The 23765-nt window shown below is 36.0% G+C and overlaps 1 protein-coding gene across 3 annotated transcripts in view; it reads left to right on the plus strand.

Moving 5' to 3' along the window:
* Positions 1–23765, plus strand: part of tei (irregular chiasm C-roughest protein teiresias) — a 371551-nt gene that overhangs the window by 250227 nt on the left and 97559 nt on the right. For all 3 annotated transcript variants that reach the window (XM_018521735.1, XM_018521737.1, XM_018521736.1), the window contains exon 6: positions 2198–2539. In XM_018521735.1, the coding sequence (XP_018377237.1) occupies positions 2198–2539 (342 nt within the window). The remainder of the gene's footprint in view (positions 1–2197; positions 2540–23765) is intronic.

Consider the following 23765-nt stretch of genomic DNA (forward strand, 5'->3'; position numbering starts at 1 on the left):
GAAAATAATTTTGTTTGAACTCTCAAAAGAATCTATTGGTAAAAAATAATAATAAAGCCCATCAGAGCCTACATCAGCTGTTTGGATGCATAGAAAACACTTTATTTTCGTGCGTATATTAAGTTGGCACCCCAATATTGAAATTCCATAGTTCTGATTATAGTTCCCGTTTCCTTTTGTCCAGACGAAGAGTTCTCTATAATTTATAACAAGAGTTCCGCTTAATAACTATTTTTAAATAATAAGCCCACTCTGTAAAAACGTACCAATAGATGGCCCACCCTGTATAAAAAGACATGTCGATGTGCGGCGCGCGGCGCGACATCTAGTGATTTTTCGGAGTTCGAGCTTTGGTTTAGGATCCCCTTAAGTTGGCACCCCAATATTGAAATTCCATAGTTCTGATTAATGATTATAGTTCCCGTTTCCTTTTGTCCAGACGAAGAGTTCTCTATAATTTATAACAAGAGTTCCGCTTAATAACTATTTTTAAATAATTTTTTAAAAATGGGTTGCTAACTTCTTATCGAAATTCGAGATCGAATAGTTCTGAGCGGCTCAATAGCTTTATTTATTGAATACCTAGAGTTCCTGACACATAAAAAACAATTTTGACAAACAAGAAAATTAAAAAACAAAAAAAACGATTTTTGATCACTTCTTTAATTTCGCGTATCTTGAATATCGTTGGCCCAATCGCTTTGTCACCTGATACTTTTCGATAGAACTCGCCGAGAACTCCCCAAAACGATAATCAGAACTCCTGGAACTCTTAAAAAATTTTTCGACGTAGGACTTTGAAAATTTTCGACTACCTAAAAAATTTTTTGAGAGTTCCAGTAGTTCTGATTATCGTTTTGGGCAGTTCTCGACGAGTTCTATCGAAAAGTATCAGGTAACAAAGCGATTGGGCCAACGATTTTCGAAATATGACATATTTGATAGATATAGTCGAAAATTTTTAAGTCCCACGTCGAAAAATTTTTTAAAAGTTCCAGGAGTTCTGATTATCGTTTTGGGGAGTTCTCGATGAGTTCTATCGAAAAGTATCAGGTGACAAAGCGATTGGGCCAACGATATTCAAGATACGTGAAATTAAAGAAGTGATCAAAAATCGTTTTTTTTTATTTTTTTATTTTCTTGTTTGTCAAAATTGTTTTTTAAGTATCAGGAACTCTAGGTATTCACTAAATGAAGCTATTGAGCCGCTCAGAACTATTCGATCTCGAATTTCGCTGAGAAGTTAGCACCCCATTTTTTAAAAGTTATTTAAAAATTGTTATTAAGTGAATATCGCATTAAAAAATACAGAGAACTCTTCGTCTCGTTAAAAGGAAGCAGGAACTCTAATCAGAACTATTGTATCTAAAAATTGATTTTTCAAAAATTTTCAATTTTTTGGAGATTGTTCAAAATTTTTTTTTATCCATCGGGAACTCTAGGTATTCACTAAATAAAGCTATTGAGCCGCTCAGAACTATTCGATCTCGAATTTCGATAAGAAGTTAGCACCCCACTTTTTAAAAATTGTTTAAAAATAGTTATTAAGCGGAACTCTTGTTATAAATTATAGAGAACTCTTCGTCTGGACAAAAGGAAACGGGAATTATAATCAGAACTATGGAATTTCAATATTGGGGTGCTAACTTAATATACGCTATTTTCGTGTGAATGTAAGAAAACAAATCAAATATAAACGTTTAAAATTATGTAAAATATTTAAATTGGTTGCTAGAATGTTAAAACTTTTTTACTTTTGTACTTTTGTCATCTATATTTATTATCATCGATGTTACACACAACTATTTTGATGGTCCACCAAAATGATTTTGGGATCTGTATGTAGCTAAATTTTTAAATATTTTAACAAAACCGTTCTTTCCATATATGTAATATAGTTAAATATGATTTGATTTCATATACACATAGCACAAATTGTGCATTTTTTACTTTACTGTTATCTAACTATTCAAAATTTTATTAAATGGCTTCTATTTTTTACAAGAGTTTTAAAAAATTTCGATAGTGTCGACCAGCAGTGACCATCATGGCAATTAAACGCGTTCTGTTTCAGAGATTTTCGGATACAATCAAATCGTTTCTTTTACACGCCGCAATAACTGCTCGCGTTCGTCCCGATTTTTCAGCGTTACGAGGTCACTAATTGAAGCGGTTACCGCATGGTTCCTTGTTACAGAGGCACCTCGTGGGACGTATCTGCTGATAGATGGCCGCCGGCTAGATCCCGGAAACCAGTTTGTGCCGGTGAAGGAGGGCTCGGAGCTCACTCTCGAGTGCGCGGCCGAGGGTGGAAACCCACCGCCCATCCTGGCGTGGGGCATGACCTTGTCTCAAGCCACTTTAGACGGCCCGGAACAACCGCCAGACAACCTCACCGTGTTGCCCTCAACATCCGGCAGACGCAGCGGGGCTCACCTAAAGGTCTTGAGGGGACATCACAACGCCACTATCGTTTGTGTCGCGCGCCACATTACGCTGATGATACCAATGAACGCCAGCATTCTGCTCGACGTCCAATGTGAGTATCGACAATACAAAATTGCATCAACTGTATTACGTTCAAAATAATCTCTAATGCGAAAACGACGAACGCAATTCATCTTTTGTTTATCTTTTTCTTAAAACTAAATAAATTTAAAAGAGCGATGTTTTTCTTTAATAAAATATTGAAATTATCGTTTCTTGTTACTCTTTAATTTTTCATTGAATTTCTTAATAGAGGCACTTTGAGTGATTTTTATCAAAATAAATTGACTAAAGATCAATCGAAAATGAAGTTTTGTCATGTATTTACGTCTCTGAAAAGATTTTTTTTTAATTTTTAGTTTAAAATATCTATATAATTCGACTTCTCTGAAAACTCACAACAAACCGGTACGGCAGAATACAAAAATAACAGAAAATAATCAGCAGTTATCATACATATGCATGAGCTTAAATTGCGTTTTGAGATAGAGCCAGTGTGAAATAATTCTACCACAGGTCGTTTTTACTCAGAAATTGACGGGCACACGAGCCAGTGAAATTTCCGCGATATTAAACCTAGTTGCGCGCCATCGTGCCGGAAATGAGTAATGTGTGTTAAGGGCGGCAGACGAGTCGTGTGCCCATCGAAACTGAAATATAAACTTAATTAAGTCTGAATCCGGCGGCACTTGCGACTTGTTTTAAGTGAGCTCGTGAACTGGGAAGAAACGACTACGTGTTGTATTTGAGGTGCGACGACCGTGTTACAAGAGCCTGCGTAGAAAGAGGTTGCGGTGTCGGCGTTGGGGAAGTCTCCCGGTGTGCAGAGGGTGGGTGACTTCAGGGGTGACGCCGTGTATTATGCGACATGGAGGTAGTTTATTTTGCGTCGTTGCGCCTCTTTCGCCACTCTCGCATCCAGCAGTCGCGGTCGGAAAGTCTCCCCCGACTCGCTCTCTTCGCCGGCCCTACTTTGGGGAGTGGCCCAAGTCGCCGAAAGAAGCTTCTCCAGCCGGTTTCGAGGCAAACTCCGAGGGATTAACGGGAGTTCCGCAGCGCGGACAAAAACCGGTAGAAGCGTGCGAGCGTTCGCTCGCACCACCCCTGCGCTCTTTTTACCGCACGTCGCCTCTTCGGGCGTTTAGGGGAGGCTCGTCGAGGCGAGACCGCGAAGATATATCACCCGAAACTGGTTTCCTCCGCCTTCTCTTCTTCTTCAACCGGAGAACTTCTCGGTCATCTCGTTTTCGCTCCTGCAAGATACAGAGTAGAGTATATTCGCGATCCTCGCTCTCGATCAGTTTCCCAAATTAAAAGTAAATAAGGAGTGATTTTTCAGATATCTAGTTTTATGTTAAAAGGAAATACATTGTAAAATACGCGGAAAATACAACATTGTGTTGGGAAACGAAAATTTCGAATAACTCATAGTATAGTTCTTGAAAAAATAATTCAGTACACTCTCTAAATTTCTTGCAGTGAAATCTCACTTCAAGAGGGTGAAAATGCAACCACCCTTGAAAAAAAGTAAAAATATTTCACTTCTTGAAAAAAAGTGACGATCTTCACTCTTTTTAGAGTGAAATCTTACTTTTTTGGAATGAGATTTCATTTTTTTGAAATGAAAATTCACTCTAAAAAGAGTGAAGATCGTCACTCTTTTTTCAAGAAGTGAAATATTTTCACTTTTTTTCAAGGATGGTTGCATTTTCACTTTTTTGGAGTGAGATTTCACTGTAGGAAATTTAGAGTGTGTTCTTGTATCTTGCATTATGACGAAGCTACAATCTTTATAAAAAAAAATAAACGTTACTTTAATTTTAATAATAATGAATTAGGAATGTCTGCATTCAGGACTGACGAACAAATGCCCTGTTATGAGCTACAATTTGGGAAACTCTGCTCTAGATTATAGAGTCTGTCTCGAATTCCGCCGTTCGCGGACAGTTCTTCTTTGTGGTGGGTGCAAGGAGAGCAAGCCCATTGTACGCCGACATTACTTCGCTCTTTTAATCCTTTCACGCCTGTCCAAACGCCACGTCGTCCGGCGGCCCGAGGCTGAACGAGCTTCCCGAGAACTTACTCCACGAAGGAGAAAGTTCGCTGCGAGTCGTTTAACCGCTGGGGAAAAAGACTGTAAGGATATCCGAGACACGTGAATTTTCCGTCGGGAATTTTCAAGGACACCGCCGATCGATCGCGTGATTAATGTTGCCGTCTTGTAATGAACTTCGAATGCTCGTCTTGGGAATGATACTTATCTAACAAACTAGATAGATAACTAGAATTTATTTCACGTTTATCGTGGAGTATCAGATTTTTCTGAAAATATGATATAAAGATGAAAAGGTAAATGGACGAAAAGAAAAAATAGAGACGATGCGCATTTTCAATTTGTTTAATATTCATCGCAATTTTACTCCTCGAAATATTTTCTCCAACTTGATTTGAGAATTTTCGCGTTCGTCATCGAATTTGCGGTGCGGATATCTAATTTCAAAGACGATACGGGCGTGAGCAGTCGGGCTGAAACGTCTCGAGGATGCAAATTTTCTAGACGAACAGCTTGCACGCTTGGCGTCTTAGACGGAAGAGAGAATGCGGGTGCCTTACGGGCGATAGTGATATCGTACAGATCGGCTGTACGTCTTTCTTCTCTCTCTCTCTCTCTCTCTCTCTCTCTCTCTCTCTCTTTTTCTCCTCTACTTTTTTGTCGCGAATTTATTCCAGCCGTACTTACGTACTTCGGCTGTCGCGCCGAGGACAGGACAGAAGAGGTACATTTGTCGGCATCTGAGCGAGCAAATTTTCCGGTAGAACGGTCGCTAAAGGCGCTTGGGGTGTCCTGGGACGCCTTTATGACACCGGGGTGAAAGGGGAGCCCACGTGGTGACCCACTTTCCATATCGTTGCGGCGCATCGCCGTTTGTCATTACGCGTAATGCAGGCTATTACCGGTTGTCATCGCCGGGTCCTCCCCGTCCCATATCGAATAAATGATTTTACTTTTAAATCGCACCGCGCGGCCGACAACGCGATTAATCATCGTGCCGCGTTTGTCGCCCCGAGTCGAGTCGCGCGAGCGGATGCGCCGCTGCGACCGTGGCTATTTTACATAAGTTCGACTCTCCCGACCAGAGTATTCGATTTGTACTTGCCGGCGACGGCCGGAAAACGCGATCGGATTCGCTATAAATCACGCTGATTTTTGGCGACATTCGTTATTTGCAACTGACCCGAATACGCGCGGCGGCAACTTCCGGAACGGTCTCCCCAGCCCGACAGGGCGCTATGAATATGTAGCGAGCGTAGCCGTAAAATTGTAACCGCAGTTGGATACACGAGCGAGCAAGACAAGCTTCATCTCAATGTATACATTCTAATCGATCTATACGCGCGTTCGTTTCGTTAAACCGAAGATTCGCGCTGTGAATGATGAAGAAGTTTCGGAAAAAGCTTATTATTCTTTTATGCGGTAATTACCAAAGTATCCTGCAACTTTGTCCATCTTAATTCTTAGTAGGTATCGTCGGAACTTCCAACTTCGACATTCTTAGGCTTTTATGTACAAGTTATAAAGAGTGATTAAATTATTCGTTGTATCATAAAGTTCAGCAGATATCTAAATCAAGTATACACTGAATAGTATACAGCTATTTTACTTTTACTGATATTGAAGTTAAAATAATTATTTAGTTTAAATAAGTTTGTATATGTTTGGTAACACCATAGATTATATAGGAGGTTATTTTGTATGCTCTGATATATTCGTTATTGCTGTTTGAACTGCATGGCGTAAAGATTTCTAAAAGGGAAAACGATATTCTCACGGAAATGTAATCTCGCAAAGCTTTGTATTAAGTCGTCAGTTATGATAACAACTAATAACACTTGTACGTATTTGCACTTGAAATACTAAAGTACTAATTGGCACTTCAGGAATCTCTACATCGTGCCGTTGTTGTCGTACGGAAACACTACTGAGTCGTTCTTGTTAGTTACAATGAGAATTTAATCGCTCTGAAAGAGCACACAAATGCAATAGTATCCTACATAAGTTATGACAAAGCGCTGTTTGCACAGTCGCCATTCGTAATCCGATTTCAGCTTTGAAGAAGTAATTGCTGCAGATTTGTCGGGTCAATGTGTCAAATAATTAATGCTCCGTCGACGGGTAACTCTTCTATGCATATATTACGTTCAAAACAATTATTTAATACATTAATAGGTTCTTGTTTATCACAAAAGAAAAAAGATTCGATATTTGCAATAAATCTATTAAATTTATGACTGCAAAAATATGGTTGTTATAGATATTGAATAATAATAGGAAGCAAAAAAAAAGAATAAAAACTTCGATATTTTTTTATTTGATGATATTGGAAATTTAATATTATTTTCAAAGTATTGTGCCATGTCTTACTTACAGCTATCAATTATTTAGGTACCTGAATATATAGGTTACTTGAATTTTTTGATCGAGGCTTGTTTCTTCAGCCATGAAGAAGATATGCAAATAACGTAATCATCATGCTTATCGCGTTCGACTTCTGAAACTTTTTTGATCACTCTCAGACGCGGCGTATTTGACGCGCGTAACGTTCAGAGGAGGACCAACATTCGTTTAAGTTCGCGTGAAAGTTCACGATATTGGCATGGTACTTTGGTTAATAAGATGCAAAATACTTGGGAACTAGCCGTCGCCAAAGACGACAAGCGGGCGAAGATCAATATGCATTCTAGTCATGAAACGTAGAAGTCTCGTCAAAATGACATAATCTACCTGCAAAAATTACAATCGTATTTACATAAATTTCAGAACGTACGCTAACTCAATTTTTACTCTAAAAAAAAAAAAGGTATTATGAATCTTTCTATGTAGCAAATACGAAAAATTTCGATTTTTCTAGATTATATTAATAAAAAGTTTGATATAAACTCAAAGTTTTCTGACATTTAGTACACGTATTTCAATCAAAATGTTCTTTTATATAAATTAATTAACGTGAGCAAAAATTAAAAGTAATTTAGCCTAGCTTTAGCTTTTATAATATACCTTGATCAGACGGTATCTAACTATCACCTGTAAAATATGATGTAGTATTTTATTAATTTTATCACTATTTGATCAAATTTACTTTTGTTACATGCTCGCCTTTCATAAAATCCATTTTATTAAAAATTGTTTTCTTTCTCTTCGTCTCTCTCTCTCTCTCTCTCTCTCTCTCTCTCTCTCTTCTCACACGTCTCGTTTCTACATTGCAAAAAAAAGCATGAATAAATAAATCATGAGATTGAACATCGAAAACTACTGGTATTTTCCAGCACGCAACAATTGTTTCATCGCACCTGTCAACAATATTTAGTAACGACAAACAACGAGAAAATATTTTACTTGAAATTGCAATCCCCGTCAACTTTTTTTTTCATTAAATCCGTGTGTATTGCAACCATGTCGTTGCGGAATTCAGCTATACTCCCTGTTATCGGTTTTGGCAGGAAAGATTCGTTACATATTGGTGATGCGGGTATACCAATCAATCGGGATAATTTAATGAAAAACTAATGCGGCATAGCCGGCAGCTCTCTCGTACGATGCTTCTTAAATACGCCAAATATCAACAGGTTGTTGATTTTACTGACCGTGTTCCCTGGTTATTTAGTTCACCTTTGGACAGGTATCTGCGTGTGTGAATGTGAACGCCCATAGAGGTACTTGGCATGGGATACATCTATGCGTGACTGCTTTCAATATTCGAGCATATACACACACGTGTGTGCGCACATACATAAATATACATATTTCGTTATATGCAAACATGGAGCTATTTACTTGTCGTGCAGGTTTTTAATTATTCCTTGCAGCTCACGTGCAAACAACTGGAACCGTCGTTGTTTTACAATGCACGACGCATGTCTCATCGCTCTGTTATCGGTCATTCAGGCCCATGGACAATCAATTATACGCATTCGAAGCTATATGGACTGTCGCGCGTCCGCAAAACTCGTATATTTGTTGTGTGACGTGCCCGCGTACGACGTGATATATACGTCATGATTAGCGTTTACGTAACACGATTTACGAGATAAAATACAATCCCATTGCGTATGCTTAAACGCGTATTAGTTGAGCTATGAACGGATATGATTACGGACGGTTACAAGGGTCATCAATATTTTATATGACATTTAGCTCACCGATATCATTTGCAATTTGCGCGAGCACGAATGGCGCTCCATTGATTTGACAGGTTGTTACGAATTATTATTACTGCATGTTTTGCTCGTAATGCCAAGCGACTGTATTCCTGACTAATTCATTTCGTGTAATTCGCCATCCATTGGGTTGGATGGCATAATTGTGAGGGCATCCAGACGCGGTAATGAATCTCAAACACGATTATTGTTGGGACACGCGGCGTAACTTCGTTCATTTCAGCGAGCCCCGAACGCAACAATCCATTTGCGTCCAAAAGGATTAAATTAGAAACTACAATTCGGAGTCTTTGATCTTAAAATTGTATACACCACACTCGATGACAATTAGAATTGCGCGCTATTTGTAGTCACAGTCAATTTAGAACCGCGCGATCGCACGTTTTCGATGACATTAATATCGATGGACATCTTCTAATGCGCAGCTGCTGTCACTTAACGGCTCTTGTTTTTTTGTTTCACGAGCACTTTTTGCACGACCGTACTTCGCAGAGCGTGTCGCAAAAATTCAATTCTGCGATGCGTTTTGTAGCGCTGTCGTACCGAATTTTACTCGTGCGATATTGTTTTTTTCAAGAGTGCACAAGTTAGCTTGTCGTCGACAATGCACGATTCGACAGTAAATGTTTGTATATTTTGATAAAAAAGGGAAATAAATGATACGGCGATATATATAACATACTAAATAATTTTCTCGTTCGGCTATTGAAATATCACATCTGTTATTAAATATAATATTATTTAAATGCATTGCAATAAATGATTTTCAAATAAAATTACATTTTCTACAGTTCCATTTCACAATCACAGAATCTGGAAAGTGATTATTTTCTCTTATTGTTAGTTATTTATACCAATATTTATACGTTATTTAATTTTATAAGTAAATATATTATAATATGTAAATAATAAGTTTATATAAATTACATAATCTCATATAGTTATTTTTATATATATAAATAATATAAAAATATCTGTAACTCTTTGTATTTGTAATAAAACGTATTTGTACTTAATAAATTTGTAATAACGTTATATTGAAATATTACAAACCGCGTGAAAAAGTTGTTAGCGAAACAAGATACATTTTAGAATTATTTTATAAAACTATCAGTTAACACACTGTAATTGCAATTCGATCGCTGTAGTTCCAGGGAAGATTCCATAGAAATGATAAATATTTTATTTCTATTGAATATTGTTATCTATTAAAAAGTCTTATTTAAAAACTTGCGGAACGCTAACAGTAATATTACATTAACTATTCAATAATATAATTATTATCTATAATATGTGTTATATTACATTAATATTGTTGAATGGGAAATTATAATAATATTGATATAATCTCACTGTTAATTTATGTTCTATGGGAAGTTTATTAAAATATTTAATATATGTTACGTTGAAACATATATGTGTTTATACATGTTAAGTCTGATCTACAATTGCGTAAACGTAATTGTAAGTGGTCGTAGTTGTAACAATTCTTCAATTACAGTCGGATATTCTCCTCATATTCAAGTGTGATTGGTTAATTCTTACAACTACAACTACATTTACGCAATTGTAGATCGGGCTTTAGATGAAATTTCTTCAGAACACATACAAGTCTTTATATTAATATTTATCAGAATATTGATTGCATCTGTCGGCAAAATTACAAATATATTTTCGCAATGCGCTTGATCTGCCGATGCAATTATTCATTGCGATCACGTGTAACGGCAATTTCGCATAGAAAGTCTTTTCAGTTGATCTACAGCAGTCGATCCGCCGGCAAACCAGTATCGGCCAAAAAATTCGATTACGGTCACAGTTGGGGGAATCTTATTAACAAACGAGCCCCAAGGGGCTTTCTACCGAACGCACCACATGTCCGTCATTTTAGCAGGATGATACGTGGTCCGTGAAAATGATGCGATTGGATCGGACGGAGACACGTGTTTAATAAAACTCGTCGTGCGCGAGATCGAAAGAGCCGTGGGCCAGAATCGAAGCCATGGAGAGATCAGCCGGGATTAGTTGAACATGCTGAATCCACCCGTTCTCCGAACGCATGAAAGGGGGACACCTATAATTACATTCCCCTTACGGCGAGAGGGCGCGAAAAGCCTTGGCGTGAATGACGCCGATACCTCAAAAGGGGCGAATTGACGAGCTTTTGCTCTCGATGTTTTCTTCTCTCAGCAATTTCCACGAGGAAATTATTCGCGTACATAAGATGTGGATCGGTAAAGAATCGGTTACGTTTTTCACATTAAATAGTATGAAATTAAATCGTATTAACATTAGACAAAAGGAATTATCTTGCACGTTTAATTATATTTTGATCGAAAAAATAAGGTCATTTGTACGAGTTATTATTTTAGCGCATACTTTCTTGAAAAATATAAATGTATTGTCATCAGTTGCTCGTTACGCAATTCTGGTTGAAGAGCTTAAATCCTCCTATGACAAATCGAGATATGGGTTACATCATCGCTGCATTAATTATATCTTCCTGCATGAACGTGCTAAATTGATATATTTCGAGTTATACGTTTCATTTTAAGAGAAGCTCCACCTCGTTTTCAAACTCAATTCCTTTTAGTTATTTATTTACCATTAAAGCGATTCCGCGGTTATACTCCGGAACTCCTGTATTCAAGCATTCATTTACGTGTAATGGATACGTACACTTAGATACGTACACGTGTATTCGCATCGAAATTCATATTGCGATATAAAGAAAGATGGGAACAGGAGAGTGGTTGTACTTTTTTAACGGCTGAATCTGATGTGAGCGTGGAGAAAACTTTCCGCGTGGTCCATTCCTTACACCCCGATTACCGTAACGTTACAGTAAATGCGAAGTGCAGCAAATTAGAGAATTTTTTTCTCTCTTTCTACTGCTCTATCGCTCCTATCTTCTCTCTCTCTCTCTCTCTCCCTCCCACTCTCTCCCTCTCTCTCTCTCAGTATCTCTTTGCCACGATGCGAAAACACGACGCGGCGAAGGTGGGTTTTTCTCAGACTTCTCTCCACCGCGCGCGTGGCAATTTAGTTTCGAAGGCGGAACTTTACGGAGGATCATCTTCTCTCTTAACATTGCGAAGTATGCAGGTAACGAAGAAGTTACTTCTCTCCGCACTCTCCCCAGACCCCTAATAAACTCTGCGAGTCTTTACCGGCTCTACACCTATTTTGCACCTACTATTAGCATAGTTCGTACATGCAAGCGATCTTCCGCCGTTTTCAAATTCATTTGAAACATGTGTAATATATTTAAACATGAAAAAATTATCTGAAAGATTTGGACGGTATGGATAGAAGAGAGAATATTCTAGCTTAAAATTAATCTTTGTGGATTAAAGTGCTTGTAATGCATGTTTTATTCTTATTTAAATTTGTATGTGTTATCTTTAAACTTTTTAATTCAGTATTCATTATATATACTTTTTTATTCTAACTAAACCACATGAAAATATTTATATTTATTGACTGCAACACTTATATAATTTTTTAATAATAAATATTTAGACACTGTGCTCCGACATTTAATTCTCATTGATTATGTCTATCATTTTTGTTGATTAAAACTAGACATATATCTGTAATTAATTGTATTTATCATAAAATAATGTAACTTTTGAGTGTTTTTTTATCTATCTTGTTAACAATTTCATTATTCTTGTTTGTACAGTATCCTTTCAATACCGTATTTTCTCACGATATATTATTGTATTGGTCTATATAAAAGTCAGTGAACGTTATTCTTTCATTAGAAAGACATTTTGTATGCCGGATAGTAGGAGAAATTTCTTTGACAAACAATATAAGTATATCTATCGACCGCGTCTAGATAAAGTGCTTACAACAATGGCACAGCGTTTGCGTATTCATTGGCAAATCTACCATTCCTTTTGCAACGGCAACGCCCGGCGCGTCAATGTCGCCCTCGATCTTCTTAAGTTTCTCTTCCCCTTTTTTCCTCGTTTTTCTCCTTAGCTGTCGTCAGCTGCTTACTCGAACCAAGGTTCCCTCAACTTGTTCCATCCATATCGTGCTTGTAGATACTCTCAATCAATCATATTTAGATCCAGCCCGTGCTTCACGATTCATTTGTATGGACTCTTCCGTGAACATTCATGCGTTCGCGTAAATATGCTTGGGGATCATGTATGTGTGTAATTCACACGCTGAGTTTGTGATGCAAAGTTTTTCATGCAAAAACAACGTAACGGTAAATTCATGTTCATTTTCTTGTGTGATATAAAGCGATGTTTTCTTTTAACATATTTATTCTGTTACAATACGGAACGAACATTCATAAAAATATATACATATATATATATATATATATTTAAATAAAAAACACATTATTAAACATATAATCAGTTGTATCTTCTTCAATCGAAAAACACATTATTCGGAGATTTTTTCTTGCGATTCCTATAAAAACTATAACATGTTATTGTTTATTACATAATTCGTTTTTCCCATATTTGAGCTAATTATGTGAAACTTTTAGAATCAATAAAGGATGTGATTTTTTTCAGATATATAAAGATTAAGAGATAAATCAATGTATAATGAGAATCATTATATGAACCTTACAGGATATAAAATCATTGCACGTTTTCCAAGTGATTAGGCAGTAAACTGAATACTCAAGTATGCAGTATCGAGCCAATGAGAAACAGTTAACTGTTTAAACGATACGGTGGATTATCGAAACCGTTCAGTGCTGTGATTCATAATGGCACGATCAACTTGAAAGGATTCTATGGTCGTTTCTCGAAGCTAACCCAAACTTAATCTATCTGATTTCCGATGAAAATTCACGCCGCCGTGTACGAAGTTGCGTAGTTTAGATACCCCTCAGGTGGATCCCAGTCATTCCGTCGGCGTAGAATGGTTTGAATCGCGAAGCGAAACGTTTGAGGTTGAAGCGATCGGCAGAGATAGCGAATCCCGGATTACTACTGCTATTACCATTAAAGACTATTTTCCACGGAGATCTGACCGATTTCGCTTTACAATGGCCCGGAGTAACAGAGCAGAAATAACAAGTACTTTCACATTCGGATATGTACTCGGTCTCTTCCATCCCATCTCTATGTTTATATGTTAATGAACGTTTAGATTATAGCTATTTACGTATGCTGTATTAGAGACTATTAATACACTGAAAACAGAGTCTGGTTAATAGCTGTTAAATATTGAATAAAATAACGCCAATTAAATATTCGGCTAATACAACCAACCGTTTAGTACTTATTAAATATTTAAAAAAATAAAATTAGATTTGTTTATATTAACTCAAAAAAAGTCTGATAATAGTTACTAAATGTTAAATGAAATAACGCGGTTCGGTTAATATAATCGAACCGCGTTATTTCACCCAACATTTAGTAGCTATTATCAGATTTTTTTTTTAGTGTATAAATAAACTCTTTTATCTGTGCAGCAATTTGATTATAACAGATCTCACACTGAAAAAAAGAGTCTGGTTGTAGTCACCAAATGTTTAGAGAGATATCTAAACATAATTTTACTTTTACAAATATTTAATAAGTATTACCAAACGATATTATTATATAATGGTAATACTTAATAAATATTTGTAAAGGTAAAATTATATTTATAATTATATTACCTAAACATTTGGTTAAAATTATTTTACTCAACATTTGGTGGCTACAACCAGACTCTTTTTTCAGTGCATTGTGATTTAAATGTTGTATCGAAATTGTTGTTCTGTAGAGTAATTTATACAAAGGCATTTGGATTCAAAATATTATAAAAAGGATAGTAAAATTATAAGAAATTTGAGTTATAGTTAATTTTTCATTACGTAATTATACTAATTTTTAAAAATAAATTTTGGACAAAAAAGGTGTCTATAGAGAAAGAAGAATATATATTTATATATATAAGTTTATCTCAAATCTCATTCAAAATAGGGAATATAAACGGAATAACTATGTCTAAGTAAACCAATTTGAATCTTTACGATGGTTATACTGTGTTAGTGCATATGCCAAAATTGGCAATCAACTAATTTTCCACTAGCTGGATTACAAACCGCCGGAACCGCTATGGACTATTGTTAGTTTACAAAGCAAAAGCCTTTAGTGATGTTAACAGTTTGCTTCTATGTGTTAACGACCATTTGCCAATATAGGCATGTGCGTTTACATGACTAAAATCTGGTAATTAAGATGCGTTGATACCAATTCAAAGCATTTAGCGAAGATAATAGCATGCATTTAATGAGGCATTTAATGTAATCAAGTGTAACTAATCATGACATTGCAAAATCCTAAATTCGTTCGATAAAATTGAAAATTTGGGCATGTTAATTCTAGCATTTCCTTTTCGAAAACGATCGAATTTTGATTATATAGCTACATATATTGTTTATATGAGGTGTACACGTATTTATTTTCTTTCTTTATATGCTTGATAGTGTTAAAGTTATAAAAATTGTTAAACGTATAAAAATCATTGAAAATGTTGAGTTACGTTTTGACTTGCATGTCTGAATAGTAGAAAAACTATTGAAAAGTTTCTTCGCTAACATAGATGAAAGCCGTTAAAGCAAGCACATTGAAATTAGCGGTTACGTCAATAATGTTCTCTACATCGACAATTTCCTCTATATTGTCGTCCATCTTTCGCACAGCGGGCGTGGGTAACGTACCACGACCGCTGTTCAACGATGGATTACAGAATGAGTAGTCAGAATGAGTTAGAGCCGTTAACGACCCGCTTTCACTGAAGAACCGCGCGGGTTACGAACGCCTCATAAATGTCATGTACCGGAAGTCATTCGCCGCCGAAATGTGTAAGTATCGATAAATTCTTGTCAAACGATCGAGAACTCTCGATGAAGACCGATGAAGTTAATATATCGAAACGAATTTCATATTTCGAGTGATATTTCAAGCGAACATATAATTTTTGTAATATATTAGGTGTTAAACTTAATTCCTGCCGTTTTTCGTCTCCAAAATTGATTTGTTTCGAAGAGAAATACCTTAATCAAAGTGTTATTAATAAAGTATTATTAATTAGTAATAAAGTGTAAAATGGAGGAAATTACTTTGATTAAGGTATTCATTCATCTTTCCTTCGAAACAAATCAATTTTGGAGACGAAAAACGGCAGGAATTAAGTTTAACACCCAATAAATACGATTATATTTGAAAGAGAAAAATTGTGGAAAGAGGAAATAATTTCGACGAAACTATTGATGTTCCGTTTATTTCTCAAAGTCATCGTTAATTATCGAACAAATACGTTCAGCGCTGGTTTATTGAGATACGTCTACCAGCACCGGTCATCGTCAGATTACGGAATGAACGGCGTTATTGCTCCTAATGATCGGCTTTCATCGACTATTGCCGATATGGAGCGAGCTTCGAACGTGACCTGTCCGAATTCATCGGGCAAAGAGAGGCGAGCCGGAAGACGAAGTGTGGCGCAGTTTCTATTATCGACTACGAGTACCTGTGCTGATGGTTTCTCTCCATTTCGCGAAGAGGTAGATTCGGCGTGAGCGCGCGCGCGCGCGCGCGCCATGAGTTTCCCGATCACGTCAGCGCCCAAAACTTGGTAGGGTTTAGTACGTGCCATTTCTCCAAGGTACCTGCGTGGTGGGACTTGTAATTGATTTACAAGGCTCGCTCCGCGAATGGCGGAGGAGGCAGGAGCTGGAGTTTCTGGGGCGGACCGCGAAGATGTCTTCCGCTATCCTGTTAAAGGGTCGACCCCTACTGCGTTGAGAATCTCACGGGAAGATCCTCCTTCGAGCGGCTTTTGCGCTCGATCATGAGGAATTAGTTAGGAGATGTCCTTTGGAACCTCAGGCAATAAGGTTTCAGGCAGCGAAGAGCACACGAATGAGGCAGAGATCAGATTATGGCAATACAAGTCGGATATTAGTATTTTCTCTTTTCCTTCTTGCTTTCTTTTTTTTTTCAGAAACAAGGAACGTCATTAAAGAGACAACATTAATGCCAATTTATATAGCAATAAGGGTTTGTAACAATTTCGTACAGTAATATCATAATTTTCTCGTTGCTATACTATTTCTGTGCGGTTTAATGATCAATTCATCTATGTATTTAGATTAAACAAAATTTAGGGACACGAAATAATATAACATTTATAACACAGATTCAACCGCATGAAATTGATAAATTGTTATAATTGGGCAATTTAAAGTTTATTTTTATATTTTGTAATTTATATATCTTGTTTCCAAAATGCGTAGTGTGTGTTTTATATGGAACAAAAATCAAAAATGGTATATTTAAAATAAATCAAATTGTATGTTATGCATACGGTGCTTTTGAAAATGGATTTCAATATCCGATTCAATAGATGCACCTGCTCTTTGTCGGAAGATAAAATCTCTATCTCTCTATGTGAATATTATATAAATGGAAAAATGTATACATACTTTTACATTATTTAAATAAAACTTAGTTCAATACAATTTCGAATTTCTCTCTTATAAAGTTGGCGAAAGAAAAATTTATGATATCGAGTTAGAACGATGATTAAAAATAGCAAGATTATCTTGGATGACAAAGAAGCATCTGTAAAATTACAAAAGTCTAGAACAATAACTTCGGATACTTTATCTATTGTATTTCACTTGCTTCAGCAGCAGCAACTTCATTTATATCTTAGGAAATCATTGTTATCAGGGGACGTCGGAATAGCACAGAAAGAAATCTCATCAATCATTAAGCCAAGAAAGGATTCAGTCGGGCGTAGTTCATTGTGGCATTCTTTTTTAACTTCTTGAATAGAATCGAAGTTCGATCTTCGACTTGAGCGCACCGCTATCCACGCGAAATTGTGATTTTATGGGTACAGTTGCTTTCCCAGAGATTATCGTTATAGTAAATACGACCGACACGTTAATAAATGGATCTGTGACAAGTTTACAATTAATTTAACCTTCGATATACATATATTTGCATATACATTAATATAAACCAATTAATGCACTGCACAACTACATTTGCGCATCCATTAACATGAAACATATAATATATGTACATCACATGTATTATTTAAAAAAATATTTAAATAAAACGAACAGCTAATTATAATGCAATTTTAAATAATTAATATTTTATCGTGCATTATATTCAACAATAAATTATTATTGTTTAAGATTATCATACCATATAGTTATCTAGATTTTAATTGTAGACAGTTGAGTTAAAATTGCGACGATGAGAGTCACATTTTTTTTTATTATCTCGCGAAAAATTAGTTTGTTATGTATTCTCGAACTTCCTTCCCTTTTTCAAAGTAGAAACTGGAGCAACGCTGTATTACGAAAGGATCGCAAACTATCGCTGTTTTCTCGTACCGAATCATTATCCGATTCTCGAGTTTGCGCTGCGATTTCTTCTTAGAAGTTGCAGACTACTTCACCGACACGAGCGACTGCAGTTTCCTGTCTTAGCTTAGGGTCAGGTAGAGATGTTAAGAGCGGGGGAATGAAGGTGGCTTGGATAGTTGCCGCGACGTTGCACGGCCATAAGGTATTCTCGGATAGAACGCAAAGTTACGTTACCCCGGCTAAAGGGGGATTAGCGAGAGTTGTCTCCCGGCCAAAAGAGGCCAAGACCCATTACGCCGTGAAGTAGTGTGATTCTCGTTCGCCCCTTGATTCTCTTACCGACTCCTATTCTTGGTCGTATCGGTCTTGTCTTTCGTTCGTCCCAAGTTTCGCGGAAAATACCAGCAGTTGCTGAAACTTGCACGAACAATAGCAATGAGACATGAGAGAGAAAGTCCAATGACACAGCAAGAAGAAAGAGCAAGAGGCCGAAAGTGCTAGCACCATAAGACAGGAGCTAATCCTCTTTCCGTCCTACCCTCTTTCTCTCACATTCCCTCTCTCTTTCTCTTTCTTTACCCTCTCTCTTTCTGTTTTTCTCTTTCCCGCATGACCTCTTGCTTCTTCGCTCTAGATCCTCGATCTGAGCTTTCATTGAAAATTCATTTCATCTGTCGAATCCCATAGCCAATCTTCCTTTCCATTTAATCCTAAGATGCCGACTACGATATCCTCTTCGCCGATAATCAAGGATCAGGAAGATCGCTCACAGGCGGAAGTTGACTTGTCCAGGAAAGGGAACGCCGAAGTGGCAGCTGACTGCATTACTTTGGTTAAGTGCGTCGATGGAAGGGACGATGATTTCTTCTTCGTTAAGCCTTGTGATTCGACAATGTACGTACTTCTGAAAAACGATAATTTCACGTAAATTGCATAAAATAGGCACGATACAGCACGATTAAAATAATATTATCAATATAAAATTTTGCAATATAAAGATTATACATATCGATAAATTTTGCGAAATAAAGATTATATGTATCAACAACAGATATATTAATAATAACAATATATAAACACAAACATTAATAATGAATATGTTCAAAATAAAAAGAATAATTGAAATAAAGTATGTTTATTTTTACAATAAAATTATAACTTTTAAGATTTGATTTGAACTTGAAAATGAATTTAGTTAATTTTGGACTTCATACGTGATATATTCACAATTAGTTATACGCAATACAAATATAAAATTATAGATGACGCTATAAATATTAACGTGTTATATTTAAGGGAATCAACTTGTGTACGGTCTCACAATTATTTCAAGAATTGATAACTATATACAAAATCGATGACAACTATACAAAACGATGGAAAACGAAAGGTTACGTAAAAAAGAAAATGGACGTGCGAGAAAAAGGAATTGTAGAAAAAGAAATACTAGTCCGTAACAAGATTCAGCATTAGTCATCATGTACAATATCGTTGTTATTGTTTGTTTTCCGTGAGTATAAAGCGAGACAACAACGTTCTCTAAATCATCGAGTTCTTTCTTCCTGCGTTTTCTTCTATATTGCCTTGAAAATTCATTTTCTTCTTCCTTTTTTCTTCCGCGCGATTCCACCCTTCATTTTTTTGCGTCTCATTTGCGCATTCGTGCATTCCTCCTTTTTTGCCATCCTGATGTTTTCCATTGAAAAAGGATTTACGACCAGCGATTTAGTGCCTCGTGTCTATTCGCTGTCGTAATGAGAAAATGAGAACGCTATATTTTAAAGTAAGATAAAGTCGCGATTGAACGGAGATGCGAGGCGAACGAGAACTTATACGCCATCCCTGCAAAGCATTTGCTGCTAGCTTACATAAAGAGATAAAGTAAGTATAACGAGGAGGAACGCGAGGAAGGGCGGAAATTGGCCACCCGGCGCCAATCGGTCGGAAAATTGGGTTACATAAACATCTTTTGCTTTCGTATACCCATCTTTGCTGCCATTTTCTTCCTCCTCGCGCTTCCACCGACGTGGGAGCGACGATATGTACTTTTTTGTCTTCTGTACACGCTCTTGCGTCTCATCGTCGGTATCGCATTGCATGAAATCTTCATCCTTGTTTTCAATTTCTTCGAAATCGAGGATAAAACAACATTCTGCTTTAAATATACATCCGGTCTTAGCGGCCGTCTTTCTCGTTCGCCGAGTATTACATTATCGGAATTCGATAATTTAGAGCTTTCCGCTGCAGGCTGTCTAATAGAAAAGTAATGTGTAGGAAGATTCTTCGCGCAGGATGCTGCTCGCCAGAAAGTTAAAGATGCCATTTCAACGCAGACTGCATAAAACATAATTAACTGTATATCTTTCTCTCTTTCTCCTTCACGCTCTCCCCTCTTTTTCTCTTATCATGATGCAGGCAGTCCCTCCAATGTCGTGACTTAATAATCCGCGAAAACTTCCTTATCTCTTCGCTGACTTCTCATCTAATTCGAACTTGTACACGTCTTTAATCTTATGGCTGATGCGATTTTTATGAAATCCAATCGTGATCTTCACGGTGTTTTGCGGTGTTTTACAACGAGAAGGAAATTCATATCCGTTGAAGTTCTTGTCGAATAAAGCACTCGAAAATCGTAGTGAGAAGCTTCCCATGAAAGAGAAGCTCTGTAGGAATGTACGCAAAGTTGTATGTAAACTTCTTCAAGTATTGCAGCATGCTCATTTGCATCCTACTATCTTTCGTGTTACCTTAAGAAAGTTACCTTTCTTACAACCGGTACACAACGCAAAGGCACTCGAATTTCTGTTCATCACCTAATTCTTCGTATAAAGTATGTATATCTTCGTTTTCAGTTAGAGTACAAAGTAAACGATTTGCTTTTTAGCAAACTCTCCTCGTTTACGTTGTTACATGTTCCTCGTATATATCTGTTAAAAACATATCGTTTCCTTACTTCAAAAGTAATATAACTCAGAAAATTAAGTTTCAAGGGAAAAAAGAAAAACTATTACAACTTGACAGACGATTATTAATTAATTGAATAATATCGATGAAAAGTATATATTCTTGACATGATCAAATGTTATTTTTATTTTCATATTTCACAAACCGTAAAAAACTATTTTTTTAGTGACGATTTTTTTAAATCGCCTTTTTTGAATTGTAACAATTATTTAAAAACCACTCCTTTTAAATTGTAACGATTTTTTCTGAATGCAGTTAGTTTATTTTTTGATGCTTGATAGGGTAATGTTTCCTAACTTATTCATGATAACGACTCGTAAAACGTTTTTTTTAGTTGAATTATTTTTGAAGCAAGGGAGCGATGTGTTTAAAGTCGAAACATATACGTTATTGTACGTATATTAAAACATAACGCGAATAAAGAAACAGTTGATTTTTCAAATAAACGCTGTTTCCTAATCAGCTTTCAGGAAAATATAAAAAATATATATGAAATTACATGTAATATATTTATCCATTTTTAAATACAAACTTTAATCAACGCTTCAAAAATTAGATAAAGGCTGTTGCGATTACTTATATTTATACGAAAGAGTTCCTGTGACGAGACGTGTAAAAGATAATTGGCAAGATCATCTCTGAGCGCTGGCAGCCGTTTGAGCATCGCGGCTTAATAATCATTTGCATACCTTTACCCGGTTCAATGTAACATTGGCTATCTAGCAGCGTCGGACTCTTAACTTTTCTCTTTGTAAACCGGTAGACTTAAGCTCATCAGCTTTGCCAGAGTTCACCTCCCGCATTTTCGTCCATGGACGACCTCGAGAGGATAGGTCTTTAAAAAAAAAAAAGAAAGGAGAGAAAAGAAGAAAAGTGATCGCGCACATTCACGTGTATACAAGCGTACGCGGGAAAAGGATTCTCCCGCCGGTGTTGGAACAAGACGCTCGGGAAGAGGTAACCGTGCTAATGAGCTCCGTCAATTTAGCGAAGACTGGCTTATGGGCCGTAAGCTTTGCTTAATATGAAGTAATATCGCCCTGGTTATAAACCCGCACCGTGATTCCTTCAGCCTCAGAGGGAAATCATCTTCACTTTACATTAATCGAGCTGAACCGTGCAACTTTTGCTGCAACTACTTACAAAAATCCTCGTCACAAAGTCTTAACACCGCAATATGAAATATTTCATGAAAAAAAAAAAACATTGGCTTTTCTCTCAATTTTTTCTTAATGGAGCACTTTCATCGATGCGCATGGAAAAAATTTTATCATCCTTTTTTTTTATCGTATAAGATTTTTTTTTAGAGGCGCAGTTTTGGAGTAAAAAGAAAATTTTATTATTACCCGTAAAATAGTACATTCTTCAGCAAACATTTGAAGTATCAAATACATATCGTAAAATACACATACGAATTTGAATATTTCGCATAAATTGCCAAATTTGAAATTATTAATGCACAGTTGCCAAAATTTAAAATTAAAATAAATCATATATACACGACTTTAATCAAGATAAAGAATAGAAATTCGAAGCTTTTATAATATTGAAATTCGGCGATATTAATAATCGTTAAAAATTATTATTTAGTTAAAAAGATGTAAAATTATAAAAAATGTGATTAATTATTACAGAATCAAAATTGTTTGTCGCAATTTAAAATTTTATCGTAATATCCATAAATATATGTAAACATTAAAGAATCTGGAAATACATTATATTACAAATATGATTTACTACTGTAAAAAAAATTAAACAAAAAGTTAAAATTCTATTTACTAAACATATTCTGCAAGTTATTTCGTTATAATTCTTATTTCACCATCAAAACAGCGACAATTTTGCTGTAACAGCAAAATGTATTTCGTTCAATTCAGTAACAAATTAAATTTGCTTTAATAGTCGTGTTTTTATGAATAAATTTATTCGCCATCAACAAGATATTTTTACAATTTATTAATAAAACAGTCTTACGCTGAATTAACTAATTGATGATGGCGAAGTTTATTTATTTTTGTCAAATATATATTAGCATAACAGTTTTATCACAAGTTACGACAGCGGAATATTTTCCCATACACACACACACACACACACACACACACACACACACAATTATGCTGGAAAAACTATAAAAGTATACCGCTAGTATACTTTCCTAGTATACTAGGAAACAGCGCGTAGTATATATCGCATGTTACATGGCGTGCAATAATATGCATAAAACATTTCTAATTCCGGTAGAGAATACATGTGTCTTTTCTCCCTTGCGTGCAAGAAAATATATTCTTATTGAGCTCACGTAACCGCTCTCGCGCAAAAAGTCTTTGACATCACTAACGGCTGCTCGCTTTATTAGTATTCCAAGCCGTTACGAGAAACGAAATTCTGATCATTACGGCACAATGCTCGTTAGAATTGGCAGCATTGCTGGAGCACGGCTTTGTACAAAATCAAACTATTAAACTGAATCTTTGGAATGTTTTAAATTTTCAGCGATTTTTACTTCAAACGAGTTTGTTATGCAATATTTGTTGTAAAATATTTTCTCTTAATAAAATAGTTCTAATTAGACTTTATGCTAGATTATATAGACTGTAGAGAACAAAAATTCTAGACGAATATATATGTATATATACATATATAAATTTTAATTTAATTTAATTTATTGTGTATCAACAAGATTACATAAGAGATATATAAAAATATATGAATATGCAAAAAAATAAAATTATGTAAGGCATTA

Source organism: Trachymyrmex cornetzi, unplaced genomic scaffold (genome assembly GCF_001594075.2).
Source record: "Trachymyrmex cornetzi isolate Tcor2-1 unplaced genomic scaffold, Tcor1.1 scaffold99, whole genome shotgun sequence".
Classification (NCBI taxonomy): Eukaryota; Metazoa; Arthropoda; class Insecta; order Hymenoptera; family Formicidae; genus Trachymyrmex; species Trachymyrmex cornetzi.